Source organism: Hippocampus comes, unplaced genomic scaffold (assembly GCF_001891065.2).
Source record: "Hippocampus comes isolate QL1 unplaced genomic scaffold, H_comes_QL1_v1.1 scaffold56, whole genome shotgun sequence".
Taxonomy (NCBI): Eukaryota; Metazoa; Chordata; class Actinopteri; order Syngnathiformes; family Syngnathidae; genus Hippocampus; species Hippocampus comes.
In genome coordinates, this window is record NW_017842056.1 from 1,011,767 (window position 1) to 1,038,828 (window position 27,062).

General features: G+C 46.9%; 1 protein-coding gene across 1 annotated transcript in view; it reads left to right on the plus strand.

Annotated features, from left to right (window-relative positions):
* plxna3 (plexin A3) overlaps positions 1–26,236 on the plus strand; it is a 45,738-nt gene extending 19,502 nt beyond the window's left edge. Inside the window, exons 7-37 of the mRNA XM_019860608.1 lie at positions 2,528–2,684; positions 5,631–5,754; positions 6,215–6,365; positions 7,177–7,276; positions 7,370–7,484; positions 8,978–9,178; positions 13,220–13,316; positions 14,443–14,633; positions 14,708–14,856; positions 16,094–16,214; positions 16,333–16,469; positions 16,549–16,719; positions 16,799–16,892; positions 17,973–18,092; positions 18,431–18,550; positions 18,621–18,764; positions 18,890–19,124; positions 19,225–19,367; positions 19,478–19,633; positions 19,813–19,913; positions 20,003–20,069; positions 20,305–20,451; positions 20,527–20,686; positions 20,821–20,924; positions 21,006–21,102; positions 21,982–22,059; positions 22,197–22,309; positions 22,415–22,584; positions 23,803–24,015; positions 24,267–24,417; positions 24,542–26,236. Of these exons, the coding sequence (XP_019716167.1) occupies positions 2,528–2,684; positions 5,631–5,754; positions 6,215–6,365; positions 7,177–7,276; positions 7,370–7,484; positions 8,978–9,178; positions 13,220–13,316; positions 14,443–14,633; positions 14,708–14,856; positions 16,094–16,214; positions 16,333–16,469; positions 16,549–16,719; positions 16,799–16,892; positions 17,973–18,092; positions 18,431–18,550; positions 18,621–18,764; positions 18,890–19,124; positions 19,225–19,367; positions 19,478–19,633; positions 19,813–19,913; positions 20,003–20,069; positions 20,305–20,451; positions 20,527–20,686; positions 20,821–20,924; positions 21,006–21,102; positions 21,982–22,059; positions 22,197–22,309; positions 22,415–22,584; positions 23,803–24,015; positions 24,267–24,417; positions 24,542–24,634 (4,220 nt within the window). The 3' untranslated portion in view covers positions 24,635–26,236. The remainder of the gene's footprint in view (positions 1–2,527; positions 2,685–5,630; positions 5,755–6,214; positions 6,366–7,176; positions 7,277–7,369; positions 7,485–8,977; positions 9,179–13,219; positions 13,317–14,442; positions 14,634–14,707; positions 14,857–16,093; positions 16,215–16,332; positions 16,470–16,548; positions 16,720–16,798; positions 16,893–17,972; positions 18,093–18,430; positions 18,551–18,620; positions 18,765–18,889; positions 19,125–19,224; positions 19,368–19,477; positions 19,634–19,812; positions 19,914–20,002; positions 20,070–20,304; positions 20,452–20,526; positions 20,687–20,820; positions 20,925–21,005; positions 21,103–21,981; positions 22,060–22,196; positions 22,310–22,414; positions 22,585–23,802; positions 24,016–24,266; positions 24,418–24,541) is intronic.
* Positions 26,237–27,062: the final 826 nt, after the last annotated feature.

The following is a 27,062-nucleotide window of genomic DNA, read 5'->3' on the forward strand; positions in this document are numbered from 1 at the left end:
TGTGTGTGGGTGTTTGGGTGGGTGTGTGTGTGGGGGTGTGTGTGTACTCTATGATGGACGCTCGGGGGATGGGAATGGGCTAATAAGCTTAACAGCCCCCCCCCCCCCACCTCCATGTCACCCCTCACTGGCCTTCCTCCTTCTCGTCTTCCTCCCTCAGGCTCTGACGGCTCAATGAACAACGTGTAGTGTGTGTGTATGTCAGCAAAATGCACACACAAAGAATTCCTTGTTTATATCCATCCACGTTTTCCTGATGTGGTCATCGGGACAAGCGTGAACGGCGTGTTGTTTTTTGGATTACTTTCGAGAATTTGTGGATGTACAGTATCGTAAATATGTGCACCTGTGTATGTTAATGGTAAATTGGGTGCCCGTGTCTATCACGACAAACGAACAAGTCCCAAGGACCCATGCATGAAATGGAACTGGTGAACGGCGTGTTGTTTTTTGGATTACTTTCGAGAATTTGTGGATGTACAGTATCGTAAATATGTGCACCTGTGTATTCAAATGTGAAAGATGGCGTTTTAAAGTCCTGCTGACACCCTCAAGCTTTGTTCTTAAAAAAAAAAAAAAATTGTGACATTTTTTGGAAAAAAAAATGCAAGTTTACTTTGCGCACACGCACACGCACACGCACACACACACACACACACACCTTAGATATAAGAGCACATTTATAATGGCAATCTTACCAATGGAGTGTGCACACCTTAGATATAAGACAACATTTATAATGGCAATCTTACCAATGGAGTGTGCATGCGCAACGAGGTCGGATGAGTGTGCAATATGAGCGCACAGGTTTTTATTTATTTTTTATTTTTATTTTTTTAAGTAACCGTGTCGTGTTAATTTCATTGCATTCGTTTATGAAATGTGTACGGGCCACTGGTGATAGTATTGGACATTGGATTTCTTTTAAATATCCAGAACAGTCAACTTGATGGCCGGAACAAGTTGGAATTCAGATATTTCTGGAACCACATCCAGACAATCTGTTACATTTGGCAGCATTACCAACACGCACGCACACACACACACACACACACACACACGCACTGATATTTTCAGGGTTAGGGGTTAAAGTTCACATGTCAGTGCGTGCGTGTTTTTCAGCGTGTGTTCAAGGTTTGAGTCACATTCACAGGTGAAAGGTCACCTCTTCCTGAATCAGGTCCTTCTTCTTCTTGCATGGGTGGTAGGGGGGGCATGTGCGAAACGTGTGTTGCCCGGGGGACATATCGGCTGACAACTCCAGTCATGTCAGCTGCGTTGTGAAATTCGAATATCATCTGCATGGCACCGCCGATCGTACTGTTGTGTGTTTTGTTTTGTTTTTTTCCATTTGTGTCTGGGTGTGTATGTATGTGTGAAAGTGTGTTTGTGTGTATACATATGCGTGTGTGTGTGTGTGTGTGTGTGTGTGTGTGTGTGTGTGAGTGTGTGTGTGTGTGAGAGAATGAGCACGTGTGTGTATCATTTTTTGTCTGCTGCAGTGTCCTACTTTCAAGCCCCCTCCTTTTCTGCTTCCATACCGTTTTGTGTGTGTGGGGGGGGGGGGTTTCATCAGCTCAAATTAAGACCAAATGCACGACAAGCAGACAGCTCATTAACACACGGACTACACACACTCCACGCTCTGCCCGTCCTTGCTTTGCGTCCTCTTACCTGCTCCCCTCCTTTCCGTCCCCCCCACACGCTAAACCCCCACTTGACACAGACCTCACAGCCCTCATCCTCGTCAGTCTTTTTTTCGGGGCCGGGGGAGGCAGGGTCACCTTCAGACGAGACGTACGGAGATTCTGAGTGTGGAGGACGATAAAACGGTTCATTTGGCTGCACTGTGACATCTTTGTGTGACGTCCTATAAACACAGCATTACACATAGTCAGTTCATCCATCCATCCATTTTCCGATCCACTTTATCCTCACAAGAGTCGTGAGGGGTGCTGGAGCCTATCCCAGCCATCTTTGGGGCAGTAGGCGGGGGACACCCTGAACCGGTTGCCAGCCAGTCGCAAGGCCTACACAGATCAACAACCATCCACGCTCACAGTCACACCTAGAGACAATTGAGTGTTCCATTAAACTGCCATGCATGTTTTTGGAATGTGGGAGGAAAGCGGAGTACCCGGAGAAAAAAACCCACGCAGGCCCGGGGAGAACATACAAACTCCACACAGCGAGGCCGAAGCCAGAATCGAACCCACGACCTCTGCACTGTGAGGTCGACGCGGTCACCCCTGACCCACCGGGCCGCCCATTACACAAAGTGTACATTCAAAAAAGGTTTGGCAGTTTCAGATACAAGCAACTTAAGGGACAATCGAAGGATGCGCAGACCACTTTGACATTCTTTGATTTTATTAAACACTCGAAATCCAACCGATCAAGCAATTATTTTGTGTCATGGTTATTTTAGCCCGGGGTTGTTTTGTTTGATTTGTTAGATATTTTTAACACCCGTTAAATGTGATCCTGCAAACGGTTTGGGATTTTTCACAATTTTGCGGTGGCCCAGATCCCTGGTTGCACACCTGCACGCCTCCGGCATGTTCGTTGTTGTTGTTGTTTCAGGTGACCAGACTTCCCGTGGAGACATGCGAGCAGTATCAGTCTTGTTTGGGCTGTTTATCTTCAGGAGACCCTCACTGTGGATGGTGTGTCCTCTACAACAAGTAAGACATCCACTACGGTCGAACGACCGTTTGCGCTCACAATCACACCTCGGGACAATTTAGAGTGTTCACCTGCCATGAATAGTTTTTGGAATTGGGGAAGTACCCGGAGAAAAGCCACGCAGGCACGGGGAGAACTCCGCGCAGGGAGCCGCAGTTGAACCCTGCACCTCCGCACTGTGAGGTGGACGTGCTCACCGGTCAACCGTCGTGCCGCGTATCAAATTTTTCATAATCAACAATTGATTATTATAATAAACAATATACTGGTTTATTATTTTTAAATCATGTCAATAACAGGGCTGGGTAAGCATTGAATCAAGAAAGAAAGAATCAAAAGAATATTTTTTTAAAATATTTTTTTCAAGTATGCGAATAGGTGAATTGGCGGGTGCCGAACCGTGCTGTATTTGTATACTGCCCTCTCCTATCTTAGATCTTCCTTTTAAAGACGCTCCGTAGTTTCTCAATGGGGTTCAGGTTAGGGGATGGTTGATCGATAGATAGGTAGATCAATCTGTAAAAAGTTGAACGTGTGGCTGCTGGATTTGCTTTGATGCTCGCTTCTGATTGGCTGGGATCTTCTGCCGTGCATGTGTGCGAAGGGCATTTATAGAAACATTAATGATGCCACATGGGAACGTACACACACACACACTCACACACAGTTTGTGGGCCACTTTGATGTTCAGAGTCCAGGTGGAGACGTTTCCTCTTTGCTCTAAACATCAATCAAGTTGGCCTTCAAAATGAACGAGCCCTTCTCTGCGCTCATGAAGAAAAATGGCTGCACTCATTCAGGCTTCAACGCGTTTGCCATCACTTCTTAATACGTGGCGGAACACAAGACTGCACCATTGCTGATGTTCGCTGTTCGACAAAATGCCATGGATTTTCGGGAAGACCGAATGAAAATGTCACATTTCTGCTGAGTCACTTGGTGGACGAAATATGTATGAACCCTTTGCTGTTCGTAGAGGATAGGGATCGAGCCCTGCTGCGAACAACAAAAATCCGTGAATATTTTACGCTCCCCGTAATCGGGGGTTATAATTACCTGTAGATGCCACAAAATGGCAGCAAAGCACTTTAAAATGGAGAGCATCATACAAGAACACAACTCCGGTGTTCCATTTGGACCGACTGTGTGTTTTTGTGACAACGCAAAGACCAATCATCATGGAGAATGTGCACAACCAGGAACCCGTGTTACCTCAATGACTCCATGCAAAGGTAAAATTATTGAACACAAACCAACTTCAAGTGAGGCTAATCGATAGCATTAGTTAGCATGCTAGCTTAAATGACATTCAAGCACAACTTGAAACGATACGCACTCGCACTTGAATAGAAACGCTAGCGAGCATACTCTTTTAAATAACATTCAAGCACAACTTGATGTGACCTAACGCATAGGCAAACAACGATACGCACTCGCACTTGAATAGAAACGCTAGCCAGTGCTCACTCGCGACTTTGCGGTTCAAGACCAGTCAAGAATTCTTGTTTTTTTTCTTCGGGGAAGTTTATTTTAAAACTGAGACCATGAATTTTATGGTCATATTCAGAAATTCACTCGGACGTCGGAGAGGCAGAGCCCGTTGCCCTCTCATTAATTTTCGCACGCAGCTTCTATTCTGTGCCAATCAGCATTTCGTGCTTGAACGGTTTCCATTTGGACTGCCTGACGCATTGGTGCACCGTGTTCCCTTTTGGAGTGCGGAGAGCGCGCACCGGTGCTCTGTTTTTGGTGCACGCTGGCACATTTTCAACAATGCTCTGAGTTTTCCAAATGGTTGGAGTGACGCGGTGCGTTTTCTGAGATGATTGCCAAACCGGAGCACTCGAGCTTGCCAAAAATTCCGTTCTCTCATCGTGGGTGCGTTCGGAAATATTCTCCAACTTCTCCTGCTTCACTCAGACCGTTTCGGAAACTCGGAACGTTGTTCAGATGTGCCGCATTTACACACGATACTAAACGGAAGGGAATTCGGGCAAATTGTAACAGTCTAGTCCCGATCCCCCGCGAATAACAAAACATTGTTGCCCATTCAACTCCATTGGGGTGATAAATTGAAACCCCAAAAGTTCTTCCCCAAATCGCTGTTAAACACCCCACTCGCATTTTCCACCTAACCCCCCCAAAACCAGGGGGCAAATTGAGGGTCAAATCCAGCAGAAAAAACTGAAAAAAGTCTGTAAATATGTGAATTTGAGAGTATGTGGTCAACTTTTATTGCTTTGGCTTGAGGACAAAAACATTGAACAAGTGTGATTTTTCGTAAATGATGAATGATCAGTTGGGGGCGGGGGGAGTGGGAAAAGAAAATTTCACAAATGTTGAAACGCAAACATGCAAGGTTCACTGTCACCCAAGTTCTAGAAAAATAGCACGTTCAAGCCAAAATGGCCGACTTCGGGCCCGATTTTCATGCCGGTCCGACTGTGCGCATGGGTATGGTTTTCTTTCTTGATATTTTAGCAGATGGTTGGTTTAGCGAGGTTGGAAATGGGTGTTTGTGCCATTGAGGGAGTGAACACAGCTGACTAGCTCCCTGGCCAATGGAAGCAGCTCCTCTCGTTCCTTTTAAATTCAGAGCATGAGAAGCGCGCGGTCGACATGGCCAAGCCAAAAACGGACTCGCTGGAGAACGAAGTGAGCAAAGAACATTTATAAGGAATTATGAGAAGATCTCCATTTATTGATCACGTCAAGATGGCTGCTGTGAAGCGGCCACTTGGAGACGGCCTTTCATCTCTCATCGTGCGTCCTTGTGTGACAGCCCCTCCTTACTCACCTCCAATTGCTGTGCTGCAGCCAGCGGGCGCTTTTAAAAATACGCATGTAAAATATGAAATAAATGGAGGGCCTTGGTCCAGCCCGCTCGGGCCCTCATGATAAGCGAGACCTTTCAATTGTGTTTTCTCACCTCCATCCGCCACCAGATGTTCCAGAATGGAAGCATGCGAGAAATGGCAGGAGCCTCAACACTTCAACACCAAGCTTGACCAGTGTGTCAACATCTCCGTTACCCCCAGCAACATGTCCGTCACCGCCCCAGCAACGCAGGTGCGTCCCATCATTGACATCAAACATACAAAGACTCTGCCTTGGGCGGTTTTGTGCGGTTGCTGCCATGGACCGGTGCGTCGACCATCTTGGATGTGGCAAATCCGCCCTCTAAGCTGAAGTTCAGAAAGCAACAATTCACGGAATGCTTTTCACTCATTCGTAGATTTGCAAAACATTCTCTTTTATGATGTTTATACAGTACTATTAAATGTATTATGACACAAAAGTTTGGGGACTGGAACGGATTAATGGTAGCTTTATTCATTTACAAACTTGGTCACCAAATAAACATAACTCGTAGGCGGTATCTGCGTTTCCTTGATGTACCACCAGGGGCAGTGCTTAAAGCACGGAATATCCCCGCGGGTGTATATTGTATTACGTCTGCGTTTTCTGTCGAACTCGGGCTCCTCGTTCGATGATGTCATACATAGAGCGTCGCGTTGTCTGTGTGCAGCTCAGCATACGAGTCCACCACGTGCCCGTGCTGTCGGGGGGCGTGTCCTGCGTCTTCGAAGACATCAGCGAAACCACGGCGGAGGTGGGGGCTGACGGTCAGGTGACGTGCATGTCGCCCACGCTCCGAGACCTGCCGCCACACTCCTACGGTGAGACACTCCGACACTCACAAGTATACATCCACGAGGGGCCATCGGGAACAAACTCTCAGGCACACCAATGACATGCTGATTTCCGCTATTAGACGAGAATGTTTCAGTGGTGAGTGTGAAAGTTCTACACTTGATGATGTGAGGATTTCATTTCAGTCGTGTGTTCGTGTTTCAGCATTGTGGGTGAGCATTTCAGCAGTGTGACGATGCTCCAGTAGTGCGTGACAGTGTTTCAATTGTGTGTGAGATCCATTCAGTCGTGGAGGTGAGAGCGTTTCAGAAGTGCACCTGAAAGCCTTGCACTTCTCAGCGTAAGAGAGAGAGGTTTAGTGGTGTGATTGCATTCCACTAGCGCGAGAGTGTTTCACTAGTGTGTCGAAGAGTATTCCTGTAGTGTGTGAGTGTGTTTCATTAGTGTGTGAAAGACTGTCAGAGCATTTCAGCAGTGTCTGAGTGTTTTTCACTTGATGTGAGAGCATTTTGGCATTGTATGAAAATGTTTTGAGTGAGACAATTGTGAGTGTTTCAGTAGTGTGTGTGCAATTCTCAGGACATTGAATCCATCGCAACCAAAACAATTAGAAAAGTCCTCTCGCGATGGATTCAATGCCCTGAGATTGAAATGACCTGGATGAATGAGAATAGTGTGTGTGTGTAAATGTTTCACTTGTCTGTGTGAGAGCATTTCCGTCATCCTGAATGATGTCCATGACGCCCCTCACACACACACACACACACACACACACACACGCAAATATACACCGAACACACGCGCACCCAGGCTAAATGCGCGGCGTTATCTCGGCAGGAGAGAAACGAGACGTCCAACTCAGTCTTCGATCCAGCGAGACAAGACGCACCTTCATCAGCACCAACTTCACCTTCTACAACTGCTCTGTGCTCAATTCGTAAGCTTGACGTCCGCTCCTCCCCTCTGTCCTCGTCTTCTTTGTCTTCGGCCCCGCTGCCCGCTTGATGGCATCTTCGCCTCCTGTTTGCAGGTGCACTTCCTGTGTGGGCAGCATGTTTGCGTGTCACTGGTGCAAGTATCGTCACATGTGCACCAACAACCTGGAGGACTGCTCTTTCCTGGAGGGACGCGTCAGCACGGCCCAGGTAAAAAAAAATAAAATTAAATTAAAAACCCTGCTTGCACTGAGCATGCTCAGTCGAGATCTGTGTTTGGGCGCGTGCGGTCATTTTACTCTTTGAGCGCCGTTAACGTGAAATGCGGTCAATTCGACCTTTACAAGAAGCTTGTGATTGAGTAAAGTGTCAAAAGATGATGATGATTCTTTAAATTTAGCGTTCGGAGTCATGATGTAACACGCATACATACACGCGCATACGGAGAACAATGTACATGCATAAACTACGACATACTTCTACGACTAAATAGAATGCAAATAATTTGTAAAGTGTCTCAAATGTAAAATTGTTGCACTCCTGAATATTTGTAAAAACATTATTTTGCCATCAAAAGCACAATTCCAGTTATCGTTGGCATTTTATAGAAGAAAAGGACCGCTCCGATGTCAAAAATAATTTGCATCAAAGCCACAGTTATGCAGGTGATTTAGGTGAAACCAATCAATTCTCTACTACTACAAAATTTAATGAGGGAGAAACAGCACATATTGTACGCCCCCCCCCCCCAAAAAAAATGCTTGTCAATGCTGTTGTTGTTTGTTTTTTTTCCTTAAAGCAGGGTAGTCGGTCCGTCTACAACAGTGACCAGTCTGTTGTTTGTCTATATTTGTCCAGCCATTGACTGGTGATGAGTCCAGGGGTGTCCCCGCTTCGCAATAAAGTCAGATATGATCGGCTCCAGCTCTCAGCCGCAGCCCTCGTGGTGACATGCAATAGAAAATGGATTGATTGATAGACGAATGTGTGTGTGTGTCTTTGTCCTTACGTGCGCGTGGATAAGTGAAGAGTCCGTTTAAAGCATTTCTCTGTAGTCACTGCGGCATGCCGTGCTCTGGTCCACTTCCTGTGGTGCTAACCGGCTTCCTGTCAGTCACAAGGCAATTAATTACTGTGCCGATACTCATTCGTGAAGCTTCATCTCCCCTGAGAAATACTGTTGGAGTGTGTGTACGTATTTCATTTTCAGTCCAAGTCGCAAAGCCTTTTCGACTGCCACTATACGAGTTAATCACCTGTGACACAAAGTCAGAACTAACAATTGAAGTACTTTGCACTCGAGATGAAACACCATGAAAATGTGAAAATCGACAACCCTATCCGTCGGGCTTGGTGGGGTTTTTTTTTCCCCGTAAAAATCTTAATTGCAGCTGTTAGCTGCTGGTGCTATTGCTAACGATACAAAAAGGAGCCAGCAATCGAGCTATTTAATCTCAGAGCCGCTAAATACGGGAGGGACGATAATTACAATCTAAAATGGTTATGCTAAGCGACCGTTTGAAATATTACGCCTCGGGATCCCCAGCTCACACTTGGGCCACCGGTGTCATTTCTTTTCCATTTGTTGCAGGCTGTCAAAATCAATGAAGAAGAAGAAGGCATTTGCACCTTTTATGAGAACTTGGGATGCTCATGCTAAAAACAACCGCCATCTTGCTGATTGTGTGACTTTCCGTCCACAGGGCTGTCCTCAGATACTGCCCACATCCGACATCCTGGTGGCGGCCGGTCTGGTTCGTCCGATCACGTTGCGAGCACGCAACCTCCCGCAGCCTCAGTCGGGCCAGAAGAACTACGAGTGCGTGTTCCATATCCAAGGGAAAGTCCAGCGCATTCCGGCGGTGCGCTTCAACTCGTCCTGCATCCAGTGTCAGAACACTTCGGTAAGGCTTTACTGATTGCTTTCTCATAAAAGTAAAAGTCAGATTCCAAGTTATGACATTTGGTTAAAGCCGGGAGCTGCATATTAACTAGAATACATACACCACATGTTATTAGGCACAACGTTGGACATAATATGACGTAAAGCGGAAGCTAATGTAGCACCGAATTTAGCAAAGCATACTAACTTTGCACATCACAGGAAGATACGACACCAACTTAACTGTGTCAGCTTCACAACTCTACACACACACACTAAATGGCAGCAATATGAATTTATTTCTGATGGGCACACACTCCGGGACAAGATAACTACCCTCAGTAATGCGTGAAATGCGTCTGGCTCCGTAAAGTGGGTAACTGTGTCACTTTCAACTCCATAACTTATCGCTTGCCACCTGCACTGATGTCATTCAAGCTACAGAGGGCATTCACCTGAAAACAAGAACAAACGAGCGTTTTTTTTTTTTTTTCCACACTAAATAATATAAAATAAAATAATATCACCTTTGTTGGTCCCAAAATGTGGACATTTGCAAATGGTGTTCATTGTTTACGTGCTATGTTGTTTTCGCCGCCCTGTGTGTGTGTGTGTGTTTGTGTGCCTGTTTGCCGAGGTTATTTCCAAATCGATAGTGTGCTCCCCTTAGTGGGGCTACGGCTGGGGTTCCCCCTCCCCCCACCCCCCTTTCCTTATGTCTTTTTTTGTTTTCATCCGCGCAAAATGGGGCGCTGTAAAAGACGACCCTGCGGACTTGAGGCTGGGGTTCTTCCCCCCCCACACCTTCCTTATGTTTTTTTTTCTTTTCATCCGCGCAAATGGGGCGCTGTAAAAGACGACCCTGCGGACTTGCGTTCTGTATTCCCCCGTTGGTCGTTGTTTTTCTATGTCTCTTCAACGGGTTGTGTTTGTTCCATTTCATTGCACCTTGTGGTACAATGACAATAAAGCGAATGCATGTTGTTCTGATTCTGATAAAATTACCAAGAGTCCTGTAATACTTATTATACTCATAAAGGCATTAAAAAAAAAAAAAAAGTAAAATCGGTCAATTAAAATCAACTAAATTTTTCATTAATTGATCTCATAACCGAATTTATTTATTGTAATGATTACATGAAAAGAAAATGTGGCACTGGCGCTCAAAGGTTTGCCCAACCCTGTTTATAAACCTTTCCCGAGACCGTGGGTGTCAGATCAGCGGTGAACACCCACACTACACCAACTACTGGGCGGCAGGCTAATAACCCAAAATTATTTTTGTCATCATCAGAGTCTGAATGTGTGTTTGCACAAACCGTGCGTTTCGGTCACAGTTATTGCTAGTCGACTCGCATGCTCTGCATCATACGCGGCGACAGACTCGAGAATGAATCAACAAAGCCATCCAAACCGCGTCTGCACATGCAGCCCAAGGAATAAAGACAAGCTTTTGGAGTTTTTTTTTGAAATAAAAGATTAGCCTAAAACGTCGGTTGCGCTCCCCCATCAACGGCTACCCCGCCTTCCCCTCACAAGCCCTACTAACTTGAAAATGTGACAGTAAAACGCCCCACAACCCCCACCGCCGTCTTGCACAGCCTGCTTTTCCTCTGACTGAGAAGCACAGTCGTCTTCCCGGCACAGTGACCTTCATTTGTCCTTGTGTCAGCAACCCAAGTGGAGTAGGTGTGTATGTGCATGTGCGCGCGTGTGTATGAGGGGTTTTAAATGAAGAGGAAATTGAGCATTTAGTCCAATAAAACCAAAGCACACAGACATTGCCGACACATTCTTGATTCGAATATATTTTTTTTCAAGTCGCCTATGACTGTACAAAGCCAGAATACAATGATTTGTGAATCATGTTCAACCAATATTTAATTGGATACACTACAAAGCTAAGATGCTTAATGCTGATAAACGTGATTGGTTTTAGTAAATACATTCATACCTCAGTTTTCGACCATAATCCGGTCCAGAAGGCTGTTGGAAACCGAAACCGTGCTCTTTAAAAAAAAACAACAAAAAAAACATCTTTATTGAACACGTCTGCTCACAGTGGAACGCTACACGAGGAAGCGTCACTTCCTCGTCCACCCGAGGAAGCGTCACTTCCTCGTGTAAGGAAGGCGAGAGGAGTCAAGTGGTGAGTCAAGTGGTCAAGCAGCATGTGATTCTCCAAAAGCTTTATGTGCCTTTCAGCATCAAAGGTGCCTTCACAGATGTGGAAGTTACCCAAGCCATTGGCGCTAACGCAGCCCCATACCATCACACATGCCGGCTTTTGAACTTTGTGTCCATAACGGTCCAGATGGTTCGTTTCCCCTTTGGCCCGGAGAACACGACGTCCACAATTTCCAAAAACCATTTGAAATGTGGACTCGTCGTACCACAGAACACTTTTCCTCTTTGCATCAGTTCATCTTAGAGGAGCCCGAGCCCAGAAAAGCTGCGGACGTTTCCGGCTGGTGTTGATGAATGGCTTTTGCCTGTCATAGTAAGTAGAGTTTCAAGTTTCACTTCGGGATGTCGTGGCAAACTGGATTTACCGACCTTGGTTTTGTGAAGTGTTCCTTGAGCCCCTGTGGCGAGATCCTTTACACATGTCGGTTTTTGATGCACGGCCGCCTGAGGGATCGAAGTTGGTTTTCGGCCTTGCCGCTTACATGCAGCGATTTGTCCAGATTCTGATCGTAGGTAAGATAAGAAAACCTTTATTTGTCCCACAATGGAGAAATTTGCGAAAGATGATGACATTCCGAAATTCCTTGCAATTGTACATTGAGGTACATTGTCCTCAGACTGTTTTCTCATGCAGTTGTTCACAAAGAGCTGAACCTCGCCCCATCTTTGCTTGTGAATGACAAGCGAGTGATGAGCGATGGAGGGAAGCTCCTTTTCTCGCCAATCAACGGCACACACCTGTTCCCCAGTTAGCCTCTTCAGCTGTGGGATGTTAAAAAAAAAAAAAACCTTCTTAATAGACCTCATCTTTCTCAGTCTTTTTTGCCGCCTGTTCCAGCGTTTCTGGAACAACCAGCAGCCATCAAATCGAAAGCTCATAATTTTTTTTTCAAAAAAAAACAATCACGTTTATTCGTGTGAACATGAAACAGCTTGTCTTTGTAGTGCAATCAGTTAGATCCATCTTGGACGTGATTTGCTAATCATTGTATTCTGTTTTTATATTTAACACGTCCCGACTGACTGCATTGGAATTGGCTTTTGTATTGCTTGTTGTGCTTTTGGAAAGAACCGACATTTGGAGAGCAGTTTTCTTGTTCCCTATTAAATGTACTGTCAATTGATCCCTAACCGAATCGTTACATCTGTGTACTTTTGCTCAAATTCAATCGTGTGTGTGTGTGTGTGTGTGTGTGTGTGAGGTTCACTTGATATCGGATCAATTCAATTGACTTCATCTCATACCAAAGCGCAACAACCACAAGTCCTGCTTAGAAATAACTCACCACTTGGTCTCGAATAACAAGTCTCATGAGAACGTGTGTGCCGAGGCTGTTCGCTGGGCTCAGCTGGATGATTTTAATGGTAATGGAAGCATTAGGCACACGCACGCACAGAGTCACTGGCACAAAGAGATGGATTCAAATGCAAACATCACATCAACAAAAAACCCCCCAAAAAAAACAAACAAAAAAAAAAAAGGCGAATAGAATGCAGAGTTACTTATTTGATGCTGGCTGGAATGAGATCTAACAATACGCATTCATATGTGCAAAATTTGTATCTCATACCACCAAATTCCCGTTGAAGGCGTTGGGAGTTCCCCTGGACGCAAAAACAGTGGTTAGCATGCCTCGCACACGATAGGCAAGTTCTGGGTTTGAATCTCTGCTGGCCTTCCTGCCTGGAGATTCTCCTGGTGCTTGCGTGGATTTTACCCTCCCGCGTTCGTTCCGAAAGCCATGCTAGCATGTCAGCTTCACGTAAGTCACTAAATTGTCCCCGAGTGTAAATGGAAGTGGAAATGCTTGGGTTTTGTGTGTGTCTTGACATGAACTAATGTGTTGACGTATTTGCGTGTCCTTGTGCGGCGCAGTACTGGTACGAGGGAATGGAAGCAGCTGACCTTCCGGTGGACTTCAACATCGTCTGGGATGGTGACTTCTTCATTGACAAGCCGGTGTCCATGAAAGGTACTGTGCGAGTTGACGTTCCAAATCTGTCCCCTGTTGGCGTTGACCAGTTTTCCACGCTGATGTCCACCAATGACTCCTTTTGGTTAAGACACGTTTGTATGCTTTCGTGGAGGACGAGAGAAATAACACGGTGGGATCGGGACTGTGCCAGCCTGCGATCAATGAAAATCCGTGTTGAACTAATGGCCAATTCCATTGAAAAAAAATATACCGTTGATACCGTATTTTTACGGAGCATTCTGAAGCGCAGTTTCAACGAATGGTTCTAGTGGAAAACATTTTCATACGTAAGGCTCACCGGGTTGGAAGGCCCATAAGCTTTGTGAAGCATTGTATGTTGCTTTATTCCATGCATTCATGATCAACACCGCTTATCCTGAATAAGCGGTTCAGATGGACGGATGTCTTACTCATACAGTCTTACTCTTACCGATTTGTTCCCGCCTCTTCCCTTGTTCGTGTGGCGTTGCGTGCACAGCGTTGCTCTACAAGTGCGAGGCTCAACGGTGGAGCTGCGGCCAGTGCTTGAAAGCGCCGACCGCGTTCCAATGCGGCTGGTGCGCCGAAAGCAGGAAGTGCGTGCTGCGTCAGCACTGCCCGGCGCCGGAACACAGCTGGATGCACCACGGACGCCACAACGTGCGCTGCAGCCACCCTCGCATCAACAAGGTAGGAGCACCCACGCACCCCCTTCGGCGCCGCCCCCACGCTCGCCTCATCTCATTCAAGTTGGCGTCTCGCAGATCGCTCCCCTGACGGGGCCTCGCGAAGGGGGGACTCGAGTGACCATCGAGGCCTGCGATCAATGAAAATGCGTGTTGAACTAATGGCCAATTCCATTGAGAAAAAAATTTACCGTTGATACCGTATTTTTACGGAGCATTCTGAAGCGCCGTTTCAATGAATGGGTCTCGTGGAAAACATTTTCATACGTAAGGCTCACCGGGTTGGAAGGCCCATAAGCTTTGTGAAGCATTGTATGTTGCTTTATTCCATGCATTCATGATCAACACCGCTTATCCTGAATAAGCGGTTCAGATGGACGGATGTCTTACTCATACAGTCTTACTCTTACCGATTTGTTCCCGCCTCTTCCCTTGTTCGTGTGGCGTTGCGTGCACAGCGTTGCTCTACAAGTGCGAGGCTCAACGGTCGAGCTGCGGCCAGTGCTTGAAAGCGCCGACCGCGTTCCAATGCGGCTGGTGCGCCGAAAGCAGGAAGTGCGTGCTGCGTCAGCACTGCCCGGCGCCGGAACACAGCTGGATGCACCACGGACGCCACAACGTGCGCTGCAGCCACCCTCGCATCAACAAGGTAGGAGCACCCACGCACCCCCTTCGGCGCCGCCCCCACGCTCGCCTCATCTCATTCAAGTTGGCGTCTCGCAGATCGCTCCCCTGACGGGGCCTCGCGAAGGGGGGACTCGAGTGACCATCGAGGGGGAAAACTTGGGTCTGCAGGTGAAGGAGATCACACATGTGCAGGTGGCCGGTGTTCGCTGCACGCCCGTTCCCTCGCTCTACATCAGCGCGGAGAGGTCAGTGTCGGCCAAACTTTTGGGGGGCATCATTGGAGTGTGCTGCCTAACACCATTCAATGCGTGCGAGTTGACAGTGAACGCAATTATAGTCATACCTCGGTTTTCGACCATAGTCCGTTCCGGAAGGCTGTTCGAAAACCGAAACCACGCTCTTTTAAAAAAAAAAAAAAAAAAGTTTTTTGAACACGTCTGCTCACAATGGAACGCTACACGAGGAAGCGTCACTTCCTCGTGTAAGGAAGGCGAGAGGAGCCAAGTGGCGCATTCAAATGCGCTTAGTTTTTCAAGAACCGATTTTCGGTCGTAATCCGAGGCATAAAAAACTCGAAATTTTTGGTCAAAAACCGATTTGGTCGAGAACAGAGACATTCGAAAAACCGAGGTTTGACTGTATTGTACATGTGGAGTTGAGATGTGACCAAGACGGGAATGACATCTATTCAGCGTGCAGCCGACATTTGGTAGATAGTGACTGAGTGCAACAGTCAATCACGAATTTCCACGACTAAATAAAGCTCCCCTTAAAGTGATTAAAATTCCCGGTATTAATAGTCTACTCAATCGTAAATATTCCACAAATTATCATCTCAAAACATCGTAAGGCCCAAAAAGTGTCACTGATAGACCGCAACGTACAGCCATCAGGATGTAGTTGGAATCATCTCAAAACATATTATTTGAAACACTCGCTTGAAATTTCACTCTGAAAACTACCGTAAACAGCTTACAGCTAAGCACGTTCAATGTAATCAATGTCCAGTACCTGCATGTACACATCAGCAACGATGAAGATGATTATGATGATGGGGATGAAGGAGGACTGCATGGCAAAGTGCATGCCGACACTTTTGGGTGTGCTGTACCGGTCAGAAAATGTGCCGCTTGGTAGTCCGCTGGGCTGACATAGGCCAAAGTGGGGTGTCATGATTCCCACTTGAGTGTTCGGCAGTACTCGACGTATTCTTCCAGCAATGCAGCAGGCGGCGTCCTGCCTCGGAGGCTTCGCCAACGGGATTCCTAATGCCACTAGCGTCACCATCGTAAACTACCAAAAAGTGTCACTTATAGACCGCAACGTACAGCCATCAGGATGTAGTTGGCATCCATTCGGCGTTTAGTTTACATGTGACTGACTTGTATTCAGTGTGCTATTAAAATGCAGTCGACGTGAGACTATGTTGTATTCGGTGGGTTGGTGACATTTGATGGACAGGCAATTAATCTGCACGTACAGGGTGGTGTGCGACATGGCGGAGGCGCTGCTGCCTCACTCTCCTGGCGGTGCAGTGGAGTTGTGTATCGGCGTGTGCAGCGCCGAGTACCGCACTATGTCCACACAAGCGTACGCCTTCGTGGTGAGTCTTGGTTCACCTTTGTCTGTTCTTGTATTGTTGAGAGTGCCAAGCAGACTCTTGATGTCTTAACCCCCCCCATCCCTCTCTCTCTTGCTCTGTCGCTCTGTCTCTCTCACAGAGTCCCAGTTTGAGCAACGTTCGTCCAGAGAGAGGTCCGGTTTCCGGAGGAACCAGACTGACGGTGACGGGTCGGAACTTGGACGCCGGCAGCAGCGTGTCGGTCTTCATCGATAAAGACGAGTGTCTGTTTGTCAAGTAAGTCATGAGCACAGAAATCATTGGCTCACACAAACAGCAGTCCAAGCGGAACATTCTTCTGATTCTTCTCATCCAGACGCATCAATCGGGAAGTGGTTTGCATCACTCCCGCCTCACCGTCTGGAGTCGGCCCCGCCCCCATCCGCCTGATGATCGATAAGGCCGAAGTGACCAGCTCGGAGATCAAATACGCATACACGGAGGACCCAACCATCAGCGCCATAGAACCTAACTGGTCCATCCTCAAGTAGGCCTGCCGCCCACCTCCACTGTCCACCAATCACAGCGCAGATCTCTGACACCCCCACTTGTGTGTGCGTGCGTAGCGGTAGCACGGTGATCACTGTCACGGGAACCAACCTGCTCACCATCCAGGAGCCCAAAGTCAGAGCCAAGTATGGCGGCGTGGAGACAAACAACGTAAGGCCGGCCACATTTCGATGATATCACGTGTTATGATGTCAAATTGAAATGACTTGACATGCTGATGACACCACATTATGATTTGACGTCACTTTTTTTTTTTTTTTTTAAGCGAAATGACTTGACATGCTGATGACACCACATTATTATGATTTGACGGCACTTTTTTTTTTTTTTTTTTTTTTTTTAAAAGTCAAATAGTGATGGCCTCACATCATTTGGGGATTACATGATTATAATTTCACACAGTAATGAAAACCCATTGTTCTCACACCACCTGGTTATGACTTCACATGGTTTTAAAAAATGAGGAATAAACCGATTAGCGGCCGGGCCGATTAGCGGCGCCGATATTGGGTATTATGACGAATATCGGCATCAGCTTTTTAAAAAATATGACGGCCTGCAAGAGATCAATTTAAAACGGTGCGAAACTTCAGAGAACAATTTCTTTCAATTTTGATTTAACTCCGTAAAAGATGATATGACAGCCTGCAAGAGATCAATTTAAAATGGTGCGAAACTTCAGAGAACAATTTCTTTAAATTTTGATTTAACTCCGTAAAAGATGCTGCTGACCTATGACGGCCTGCAAGAGATCAATTTAAAACGGTGCGAAACTTCAGAGAACAATTTCTTTCAATTTTGATTTAACTCCGTAAAAGATGCTGCTGACCTCGGGGACTCTCTGCACTTCTTTTTTAAATTTAAGTGAAAGTTTAATATTTCAGTTATTTTTGACATTTTGGAAAATGTATTGTTGAAAGCTGTAGAGAGCTATTGACTTGTTTCTTGTGAGCCCCTTGACCTTTTTGTTGGAATTTTACAGCCAACATTTCTATTGTTTAAGATAAAATAAACAAACAAAACAACATTTTTGCAATTATGAAAAGTTCTTCAATAAACAGAGGCTGAAAGACTTTTCGACAAAGTTAAGTTGGAGGTTGCATTATCGGCCTCCTTGACTACTAATAAATCCATATCGGCCCAGAAAAAGACACATTGGTCTATTTCCTATGAAAACCCATTGTTAGTGCCTCACGTGGTTCTGAGTTCCGCTCTGGTGTATCTCCTCAGTTCTGCACGGCGGTCAATGACAGCGTCATGACATGTTTGGCTCCCGGCCTGGTCTACGGCAAACCCAACCCGCCGGAGGGGGCGCTGCATGCCGACGAGTTTGGCTTCATCTTGGATCAGGTGATGCGTGCGACGTGGTGCGAGTTTGCACCGACACCAAGACGCGTGAAAGTGGACAAAGCATGGAAAATTTGGGACTGCTCGTTGTCAATCTAACAAAAGCCGGGGGCTTGCCGTTGGTCCAGCGGTATGTGGGACGGAATCAGGGCTGGCGAGATGCACAAGGCAGCTCCTCAGATTAAATAGTCCATTTTCACTAATGCAATACGTACCCTGTAATGAATTCCTAAAGTTTTATTTTTGAGCACAAATGTGATCATGTTCAACTTTACCTCTAGTAAACCAATATTGTTGATGTTGTTATTCACGGTTCGGTGCAATGATATTTTGGCCGTCAGGTGTCATCCCTGCTGGTGCTTAACTCCACCTCCTTCACGCACTACCCCAACCCGACCTTTGACCCCCTGGGCACCTCAGGAATCCTCGAGGTCAAGCCGGGGTCGCCCATCATCCTCAAGGTGAGAAACACCCTCACAGAAAGTCCCGACTTGAAGCACCACCTCATGTGTGAACTTCCTTCACGCGCAGGGGAAGAATCTGGTCCCGGCCGCCCCCGGCAACAACCGCCTGAACTACACCGTTCTGATCGGCGAGTCGCCGTGCTTGTTGACGGTGTCGGAACATCAGCTGCTTTGCGATTCGCCGGAGTTGACCGGAGAGCAACGTGTGCTGGTGAGCGAGCCCTTCGCCCACCACGTCCTCTTCCATGAACCGACAAATATCTATTTTCAGAGGAAAAGGGGGAAGTCTCACAATTCAGTCAATTCCACAGCATTTACGGCTGCAATTTCCCGTAGATCCTGGTCGGCGGTTTGGAGTTCTCCCCGGGAACGCTGCACATTTATTCGGACAGCGCCCTCACGCTGCCCGCCATCATCGGCATCGGCGCAGGTGGCGGCGTGCTGCTGGTAGCCATCATCGCCGTACTGATCGCCTACAAGCGAAAGACGCGCGACGCCGACCGCACACTAAAGCGTCTTCAGCTACAGATGGACAACCTCGAGAGCAGGGTGGCGCTGGAGTGCAAAGAGGGTGCGCGCACACCCACGCGCGACCAACACACACACACATGCCCGCCGCGTATGTGCATGTGTCTATTTTTCGCCATAACGCATGTGTTCGTGTTGTGTAGCCTTTGCCGAGCTGCAGACCGATATTCAGGAGCTGACCAACGACATGGACGGAGTGAAGATTCCCTTCTTGGAATATCGTACTTACACCATGAGGGTCATGTTCCCAGGAATTGAAGAACATCCTGTACTCAAGGAGCTGGATGTATGTCACACACACACGCACACACACACCTTCACACAGAGGAGCAAGTTTAAAAAAAGCACAGTCAGTGTTGCCAATTGAGTGACTTGTCTGTCTGTGTGTACTTTCAGTCGCCGGCCAATGTGGAGAAAGCCCTGCGACTTTTCAGCCAGCTTCTCAACAACAAAATGTTCCTGTTGACCTTCATCCACACGCTGGAGGCTCAGAGGTCGTTCTCCATGCGGGACCGCGGGAACGTGGCCTCGCTGCTGATGGCCGCGCTACAGGTACCGCTTCCTCGGTGCGAAATGCTCAAACGTGCTACCGAAGACACCTCGGTTTCTCGAAGGCCTGGTATCATTCTGCCGGGGTACCTAGCTCGTACGCAAAGCTAACGTAGCGTTTTGAACGTGTCCTTCGGGCTAGCGCCGTGGTTGCTCTACTAACAGGCGTGGCTTTACATCAGGGTCGCATGGAATACGCCACGGTGGTGCTCAAGCAGCTGCTGGCGGACCTTATTGAGAAGAACTTGGAGAACCGGAACCACCCCAAACTGCTGCTGAGGAGGTCCGTGGGCGACCATTGACCCTGACCGCACCCGTGTGTGGGTTCAAGCGCTCCAACCTACCGTTTGACCTTTGAACTGTGTGTTGCAGAACGGAGTCTGTGGCTGAGAAGATGCTGACCAACTGGTTCACCTTCCTTCTGTATCGCTTCCTCAAGGTGATTGGCACGCTTGTGTTTGTTTTGTGTGCGAGGAAGTTGAGATGCTAATCAGCTAACATAGCCTCATCGTCAACCACAAGAGCTGGGCGGAGCTCACGACACTTTCGATACGATGAAGACATGATTGACTACAATTTAGACAGGATTCAGCAAAAATTGCGACACAATTTGCCGCCTTTACAATGCGATTCTCTTCAATGTGTTTTTTTTTTCCTCCCCCTTTCGCCGTCAGGAGTGTGCCGGCGAGCCTCTGTTTATGCTCTACTGCGCCATCAAGCAGCAGATGGAGAAAGGGCCCATCGACGCCATCACGGGCGAAGCGCGTTATTCCCTCAGCGAAGACAAACTCATCAGGCAGCAGATTGACTACAAGCAGCTGGTAATGCCCACGCGCGCGTATGCTCGCACGTGCACGCCGGTTTGCCTCCGCAGACCATCCGTCATCTCCCTTTAGACGATGATGTGCATCCCCCCGGAGGGCGAGGCGGGAACGGAGGTGCCGGTCAAGGTGTTGAACTGCGACACGGTGACGCAGGTCAAAGACAAGTTGCTGGACGCCGTCTACAAGGGGATTCCCTTCTCGCAGCGACCGCAGGCTGACGATATGGATCTCGGTAATGTTTTATGAATGAGCGTACGCAAGCCTAACATCCTGGACCATACGTTCGATTGTGATACATTTCACATTATAAGATTCACTTCAAGTGTGTGTGTGCGTGTGTGTGTGTATTTGCGTGTGCGTGTTCAGAGTGGCGTCAAGGTCGCCTGACCAGAATAATCCTGCAGGACGAAGATGTGACCACAAAGATTGAGAGCGACTGGAAGCGACTCAACACGCTTGCTCACTATCAGGTCTGTTGTTCCGTCCGTCCGTCCCCGTCAGGTGACCAGGAAGCGGCGTGCAGCCTTAGCTGAATGCTGATGTGTTGCCAGGTAACAGACGGTTCCCTGGTGGCCCTGGTCCAGAAGCAGGTTTCTGCTTACAACATCGCCAACAGCTTCACGTTCACCAGATCACTCAGCAGATATGGTAGATACACACACACACACACACACACACACACACAAACCTTAACCTGGACCGCGCGTCCGGAATTAGGCTATATTAGTGACTTAGCGTCTGTGCTACCTGTCCACTTGTAGATGGCTCTTAGATTTTATTCGCTCGCTGGCGAGTGGAATTCTACAATTGTATCATAATGGTAGGAAATTGTATTAGAACAGTCGTGAATCTTTTTGTAATTGGAGTGAGTTGTATGTTAATGAGAGTGAATCATAATTGAAATGTTATTGTCGTGAATAGTCTCATAATCGGCGTGAATTGTATCCTAATTGCAGTGAATCTTATACCAATTGGCACAACGTGTATCATAATCAGTAAATTGCGTCATAATCAGAGCGAAACAAATTGTTTCGTCATCGTAGTGAACCCCATCACAATTGCAGTGGTCCGTATCGTGCTTGTCGTCAATCGCATCGTAAGCAGACTTAATTTGGTCAGAATCGAAGGGAAACATATCGTACTCAGATTCATTTGTATCGCGATAGGAGTGAACCGAAAATTGCAGTAAATAGCTGTAATGAATCGAACGGTCATCGAGTGAAATGTGTCTGAATCGGAGTTATTTGTTTCATAATTACAGTTCATTTAATGGTCTCCTACTTGTCGCAAATCATATCGTAATCGGATTGAATCCTATCCTAAGTGAATCGTATCATGTGAATCGTATTGTCATTGGATGCGAGTCCTTTTGCAAGTACTTTTACCAATGCAGTGTACCTAATTGAAGATAAGAAACAACTAGAAGAGCCACAGTGTGTGGACAGCTCGCTGACACACTCACGAGCGCATATTGTCAACGCACGACCACACGCACACAAACTAACCACAGCGTGCTTGTACATGCAGAATCGTTACTGCGCACGTCCAGTAGTCCTGACAGTCTGAGGTCCAGAGCGCCCATGATCACACCGGACCAGGAGACAGGTAGCTGCCATTTTGCTAAGCTAACAGTGAGCTAGGACAAGTGTACATATGCTACATTGTCGGTACACTTAACGCAAGTATAGTATGAAAGTCGGAATTTGGGTACGGTGACAAGGCTAATCTCGCGTGTGTTTTAGGAACAAAACTTTGGCACCTGGTCAAGAACCACGAGCACAGTGACCAGCGGGAAGGAGATCGCGGCAGCAAAATGGTGTCCGAAATCTACCTGACGCGCCTGCTGGCCACCAAGGTGTCACGATAACTCCTCCGATATTGAGGACAGCGCAAATTGCGCACGTCGTTCGGGCGGTTCGGAATTCATCGCAAGCATGTGCTGTGCTCCTCCCGCCAACAGGGGACGCTGCAGAAGTTTGTGGACGACCTGTTTGAGACGGTCTTCAGCACGGCCCATCGAGGCTCCGCTCTGCCGCTGGCCATCAAATACATGTTTGACTTTCTGGACGAGCAGGCTGACAAGCGACAGATCAGCGACCCGGACGTGCGACACACCTGGAAGAGCAACTGGTAGGATAACGTCAACAGCTAATTTTCATCAGAGATGGCTTTTTGCCTCCCGTAATGTATTTTCGATGCTTAAATGTTTTTTTCAAGCCCATCAGGTTTTTGAGATATCTGCGTTTTTTTTGTTTTTGCGCGAGGATATGCGGTTCCGAAAATGGCTGCATGGGGATGAGTTAGATCTATAACAGCTTGCGCAATACGGATTTTACTATGCGTTGTAATTTATAGAGGAATAAAAAAATCCAATGGTTGCTGTCCCTAACCCTTAATTCATAAATATTACAAAATATATGACAATATTCCATATGATATTCTTGTATTAAAACCTGATGCGCTAGAGAAAAGAATTCGCGCCCAAAAAAAGTATCTTCAAAAGTTTCTTTGCATCGGTGAATTAAAAAAAATACATTGACCAGTGAAAATACGATTCACTCCAAAGACGCTAAGATCCACTCCGATTATGATAACATTCATAAGAATTAGCCTTTGATTCACTCCGATTCAGCGATGGCGACTTTGTTTTTGCTATTCCGATTGAAATCATTCCGAATAAAGAACTTTGGTCACCAGTTTACATGTGACCGGATCTCTTCCGATCTGCCGTTTACATGCGCCACTCTGTTCATTAGTTCAGCTTTGTGACAGCCGTGTGACACGCGGAAATCGATGTAAACGTCACGTGAGTTGTCACGATGGAGTTCATTCGTCGACTGAGCACTGTCGTTTCGATTGGTTTCAACACTTGGATGAACGCAACCTCTTGATAAAAACAAGTTACAAGTCCACAGAGCAGCCCCGGTAAGTAGCTGCCATTTTCAAGTGCGCATAAGATGACGTCACTCTGCATTTCCCTCCAGACAGAGCACGCGCCGACCGGACGCGGCTTGGCTAGTCTGACTCAACTGTTTGTTTACATGACGCTCGTTCAAACTGGCAAATGGAATAAACCACTCCTGCGAATCGGCTTAAAATTCCATTCCGATTCAACCTTTTTATTCCGATTCCGGTCTTTAAATGAAGGCATTTTCATTCCGTTTGGTCATTCGGATTCATTCAAATCAGAAGACGGGGCTCCATGTAAACCTGCCTTACGATGATGATAAAAGTCACCGATCAATCGTTTATAATTCAAATATATGATGATGACGTCTTACAATGGTATTCACTCCACTTGCTATACTGTGCGATCGCAGTCTCACGATTGTCCGTCTGCGTGTCCAGTCTTCCTCTTAGGTTCTGGGTCAACGTCATCAAGAATCCGCAGTTTGTTTTCGACATCCACAAAAGCAGCATCACCGACGCTTGCCTGTCGGTCGTGGCCCAGACCTTCATGGACTCTTGCTCCACATCGGAACACCGACTTGGAAAGGACTCCCCGTCCAACAAGCTGCTCTACGCTAAAGACATCCCCAACTACAAGAGTTGGGTGGAGAGGTACAGTGGCTAACACGCCGACGAGCTAGTGTAGCCCCAAAGCTAACTATAAGACCGATGTAGAGAGTCGGCTCGTACGCAAAGTAGCTCATAAAATCTAATAACCAACTGCACCAGCTGTGCGCACGGGTAGCAAACATGCTAACGAGCAAATATTGCCTCAAAGAAGTCGATGCCGACGTTACATGCTAGCAAGCGCGTTGCTAGATGTCCATCAAGACAGGCTAAGTGTTTTATCGTGTTTCTCGCAGGTATTACAGAGACATCGCCAAAATGCCGACCATTAGCGACCAGGATATGGACGCCTATCTGGTGGAGCAGTCGCGTCTGCATGGCAATGAGTTTAACACGCTAAGCGCGCTCAGTGAGCTTTACTTCTACATCAACAAATACAAGGAAGAGGTGAGTTAATAATGCTGATAATCATCGATTTTACACTTACATAGTAAGAGAATTTGGTCTGGGTTTAGCTAATGAACTGACTAGGCATATGATGATGATGATGATGATGCTGATGATGATGCAGGTTCTGACTGCGCTGGACCGCGACGCCTACTGCCGCAAACACAAACTGCGCCACAAACTGGAACAAGCCATTAACTTGATGTCAGGAAGCTGAGGAGGCAAAACCGAGACGCCTGCGAACTGGGGGAGGGGAGGGGGGGTCTGATTTCTTTTATTTTTATTCTGAACTGCACCAATCAATCAACAAATTTGCTATTTATTTGCCAAACGACGGGCTGGGACCCATTTGTGGAATTAGCATCGGGAGCTAAACGGGGGCTGCGACGGACCCTCCACGCCATGTAAATAACCACAACGGGGCAAACGAGCGACCACTAAGTGAACATCCAATCACGCCACGCCTGCTGACCGACCACAGCTGTGTCCCCTCATCCCTCATTGGTCAGCCACGCTGACCTCCAATTGGCTGGGAGAACTCTTTTCGTGTTTACTGCCCCTTTCTATCTGTCCCCCGACTACTCTGGACTGCACCACCTTGCGGAACATTCCGGCGCCGTTCTTGCCCTCTTTCCCGGAGTGCCATGTAAAGACCTGAACCAAGACCGAAACAAACTCGGACCAAAGCCGAGATCAAAGATCGAAGCTGAAACGGACTCGATTTCAAAGACCTTGTAAAGTAAAATTAAAGAGACAAAACGACGACGTTTACATTTGGCATCGAGGGGAAGCTGCTGATTGGCTCTTCACAAGGAAGGAAGGAAAGCCACTACTGGACCAACGCCACTGTGTGTGTGTGTGTGTGTGTGTGTGTGTGTGTGTGTGTGTGTGTGTGTGTGTGCGTGCGCGCGCGTGTGTGTGGGAGGAAGCAACAGACTGAAAATGCTCGTTCAAGCTGTTGGGTCAGGTCTAATTAATGAACTCAGTCGACTGAAAATGTTAGCTCGTATTTTTGGGTCGGGTTTAATTACTTAAACCGACAGACAAGGCTCGTTGATGCCGTTGAATTAGACCTAATCCCTGAAATCAACGACTTGATAATGTTATTGCTGTTGGGTTAGGTCGAACGATTGCAATCAACAGTCTGAAAATGTTCGTTGGGTCAGGTCTAATAACTGATATCAGCAGACTTGAAAATATTAGCTCATGCTGTTGGGTCTGGTCCGGTTGCTGAAAACAACAGACTGAAAATGCTCGTGGGGTGGCTGTGGGGTCAGGTCTATTTACTGAAATCACACATGCACACAAGGGTATTTATTGATGAACTTCTTTTATTTAAATCATTGTTTACACATTATTTATTATGGGTGCCAACCAGCCAGGTGTTGATGAACTTGCTGTCGTCGGTGATGGTGGCGTTTGACGGGAGCATCGGTCACACACACATGCTTCTATGCCTTGCCATGCAAATGTTGTTTGTAGCGCCGCCGCTATTGGTGAGGACGCGTGACTCATGTTTGATGGCGAGAAGACCATCCGATCGGCGTCACATCAGGAAACCATACCGCCGGTAGTGGTCGACTGCCTGGACAAAACACTTGACCGGGAAGATTCTCCATGATGTCATCAGAACAAAAAGAAGGAAAAGAAACATGTTTATTTATGAAAACATGTTTGAGCATTGCCTTGTTTGATTTTTACTTTGAAATGTAACCATGACCACCATGTCCATGTAATAGCCTGTGTCTTTTTTTCTACATCGCCATTGCCTTGGTTTGGACTTTGTTGACATCATTACTAAAGTGTAAACCACACCTGACTCTGCCTCTAACTTGGCACCTTTGCTGTCTAACAGTCAAAATGGGTTTAGGTTTGTAGCATGCCAGCAAATAGACCGTGCCACTACAAAAAACTGGATTCAGAAAATGTGTGTGAGACAGCAGCAGTCCAGCAAGTAGAGCGTTCTGCTGCCACTTGTGATGTGAGACATTCAATCAGTTCAGAAAATAGACAGTATGGCGCCATGTTGTTTTTTTGAACATTTGACATAAGTGTCTTCCATCAAGGAGATAATGTTGCCTCGAAGTTAGTTTTAGGTTTGCGACATCCCAGTAATCCAACAAATAGACAGTTTCACTTCCATGTTGGTTTTAGACCCTTTTAACAGATGCAGTCCAGCAAGTACACAATGTCACTTGCGACATTTATTTTTAGACAGTTTTGGCACACCATTCACAATTTTGTTTCTAAAACTTTTGCCCCCCGACCCCCCCCCCCCACACACACACACACACACACAGTCTAGCAAGTAACAGATGCCTCACTGTTATGTTTGTTACACCCAAGCACAGCACTGGGATTTCTTTCTCTCCTGAGTTTTAAGGGGAGCTTGACCAAAATTCTAGATTTGTAGATTTGCATAACTTTACTGACTTCAAGAGGTTCTTTAATTTTTTTTTTAATAAAAGCATGATATACAGTAGGAGTATGTTTGACATAAAATTAGTTTGAACTGAATTTGGCCAAGGAAAATTCCGTGTTCCCACAGCATTGAAAATGGTTGACCAATTTTCCATGGAAAATTACATGGAAAACAAAGAGTGTGTGTGGGGGGGGGGGGGGGAGGGGTCTTGAAAAAGTTGGGG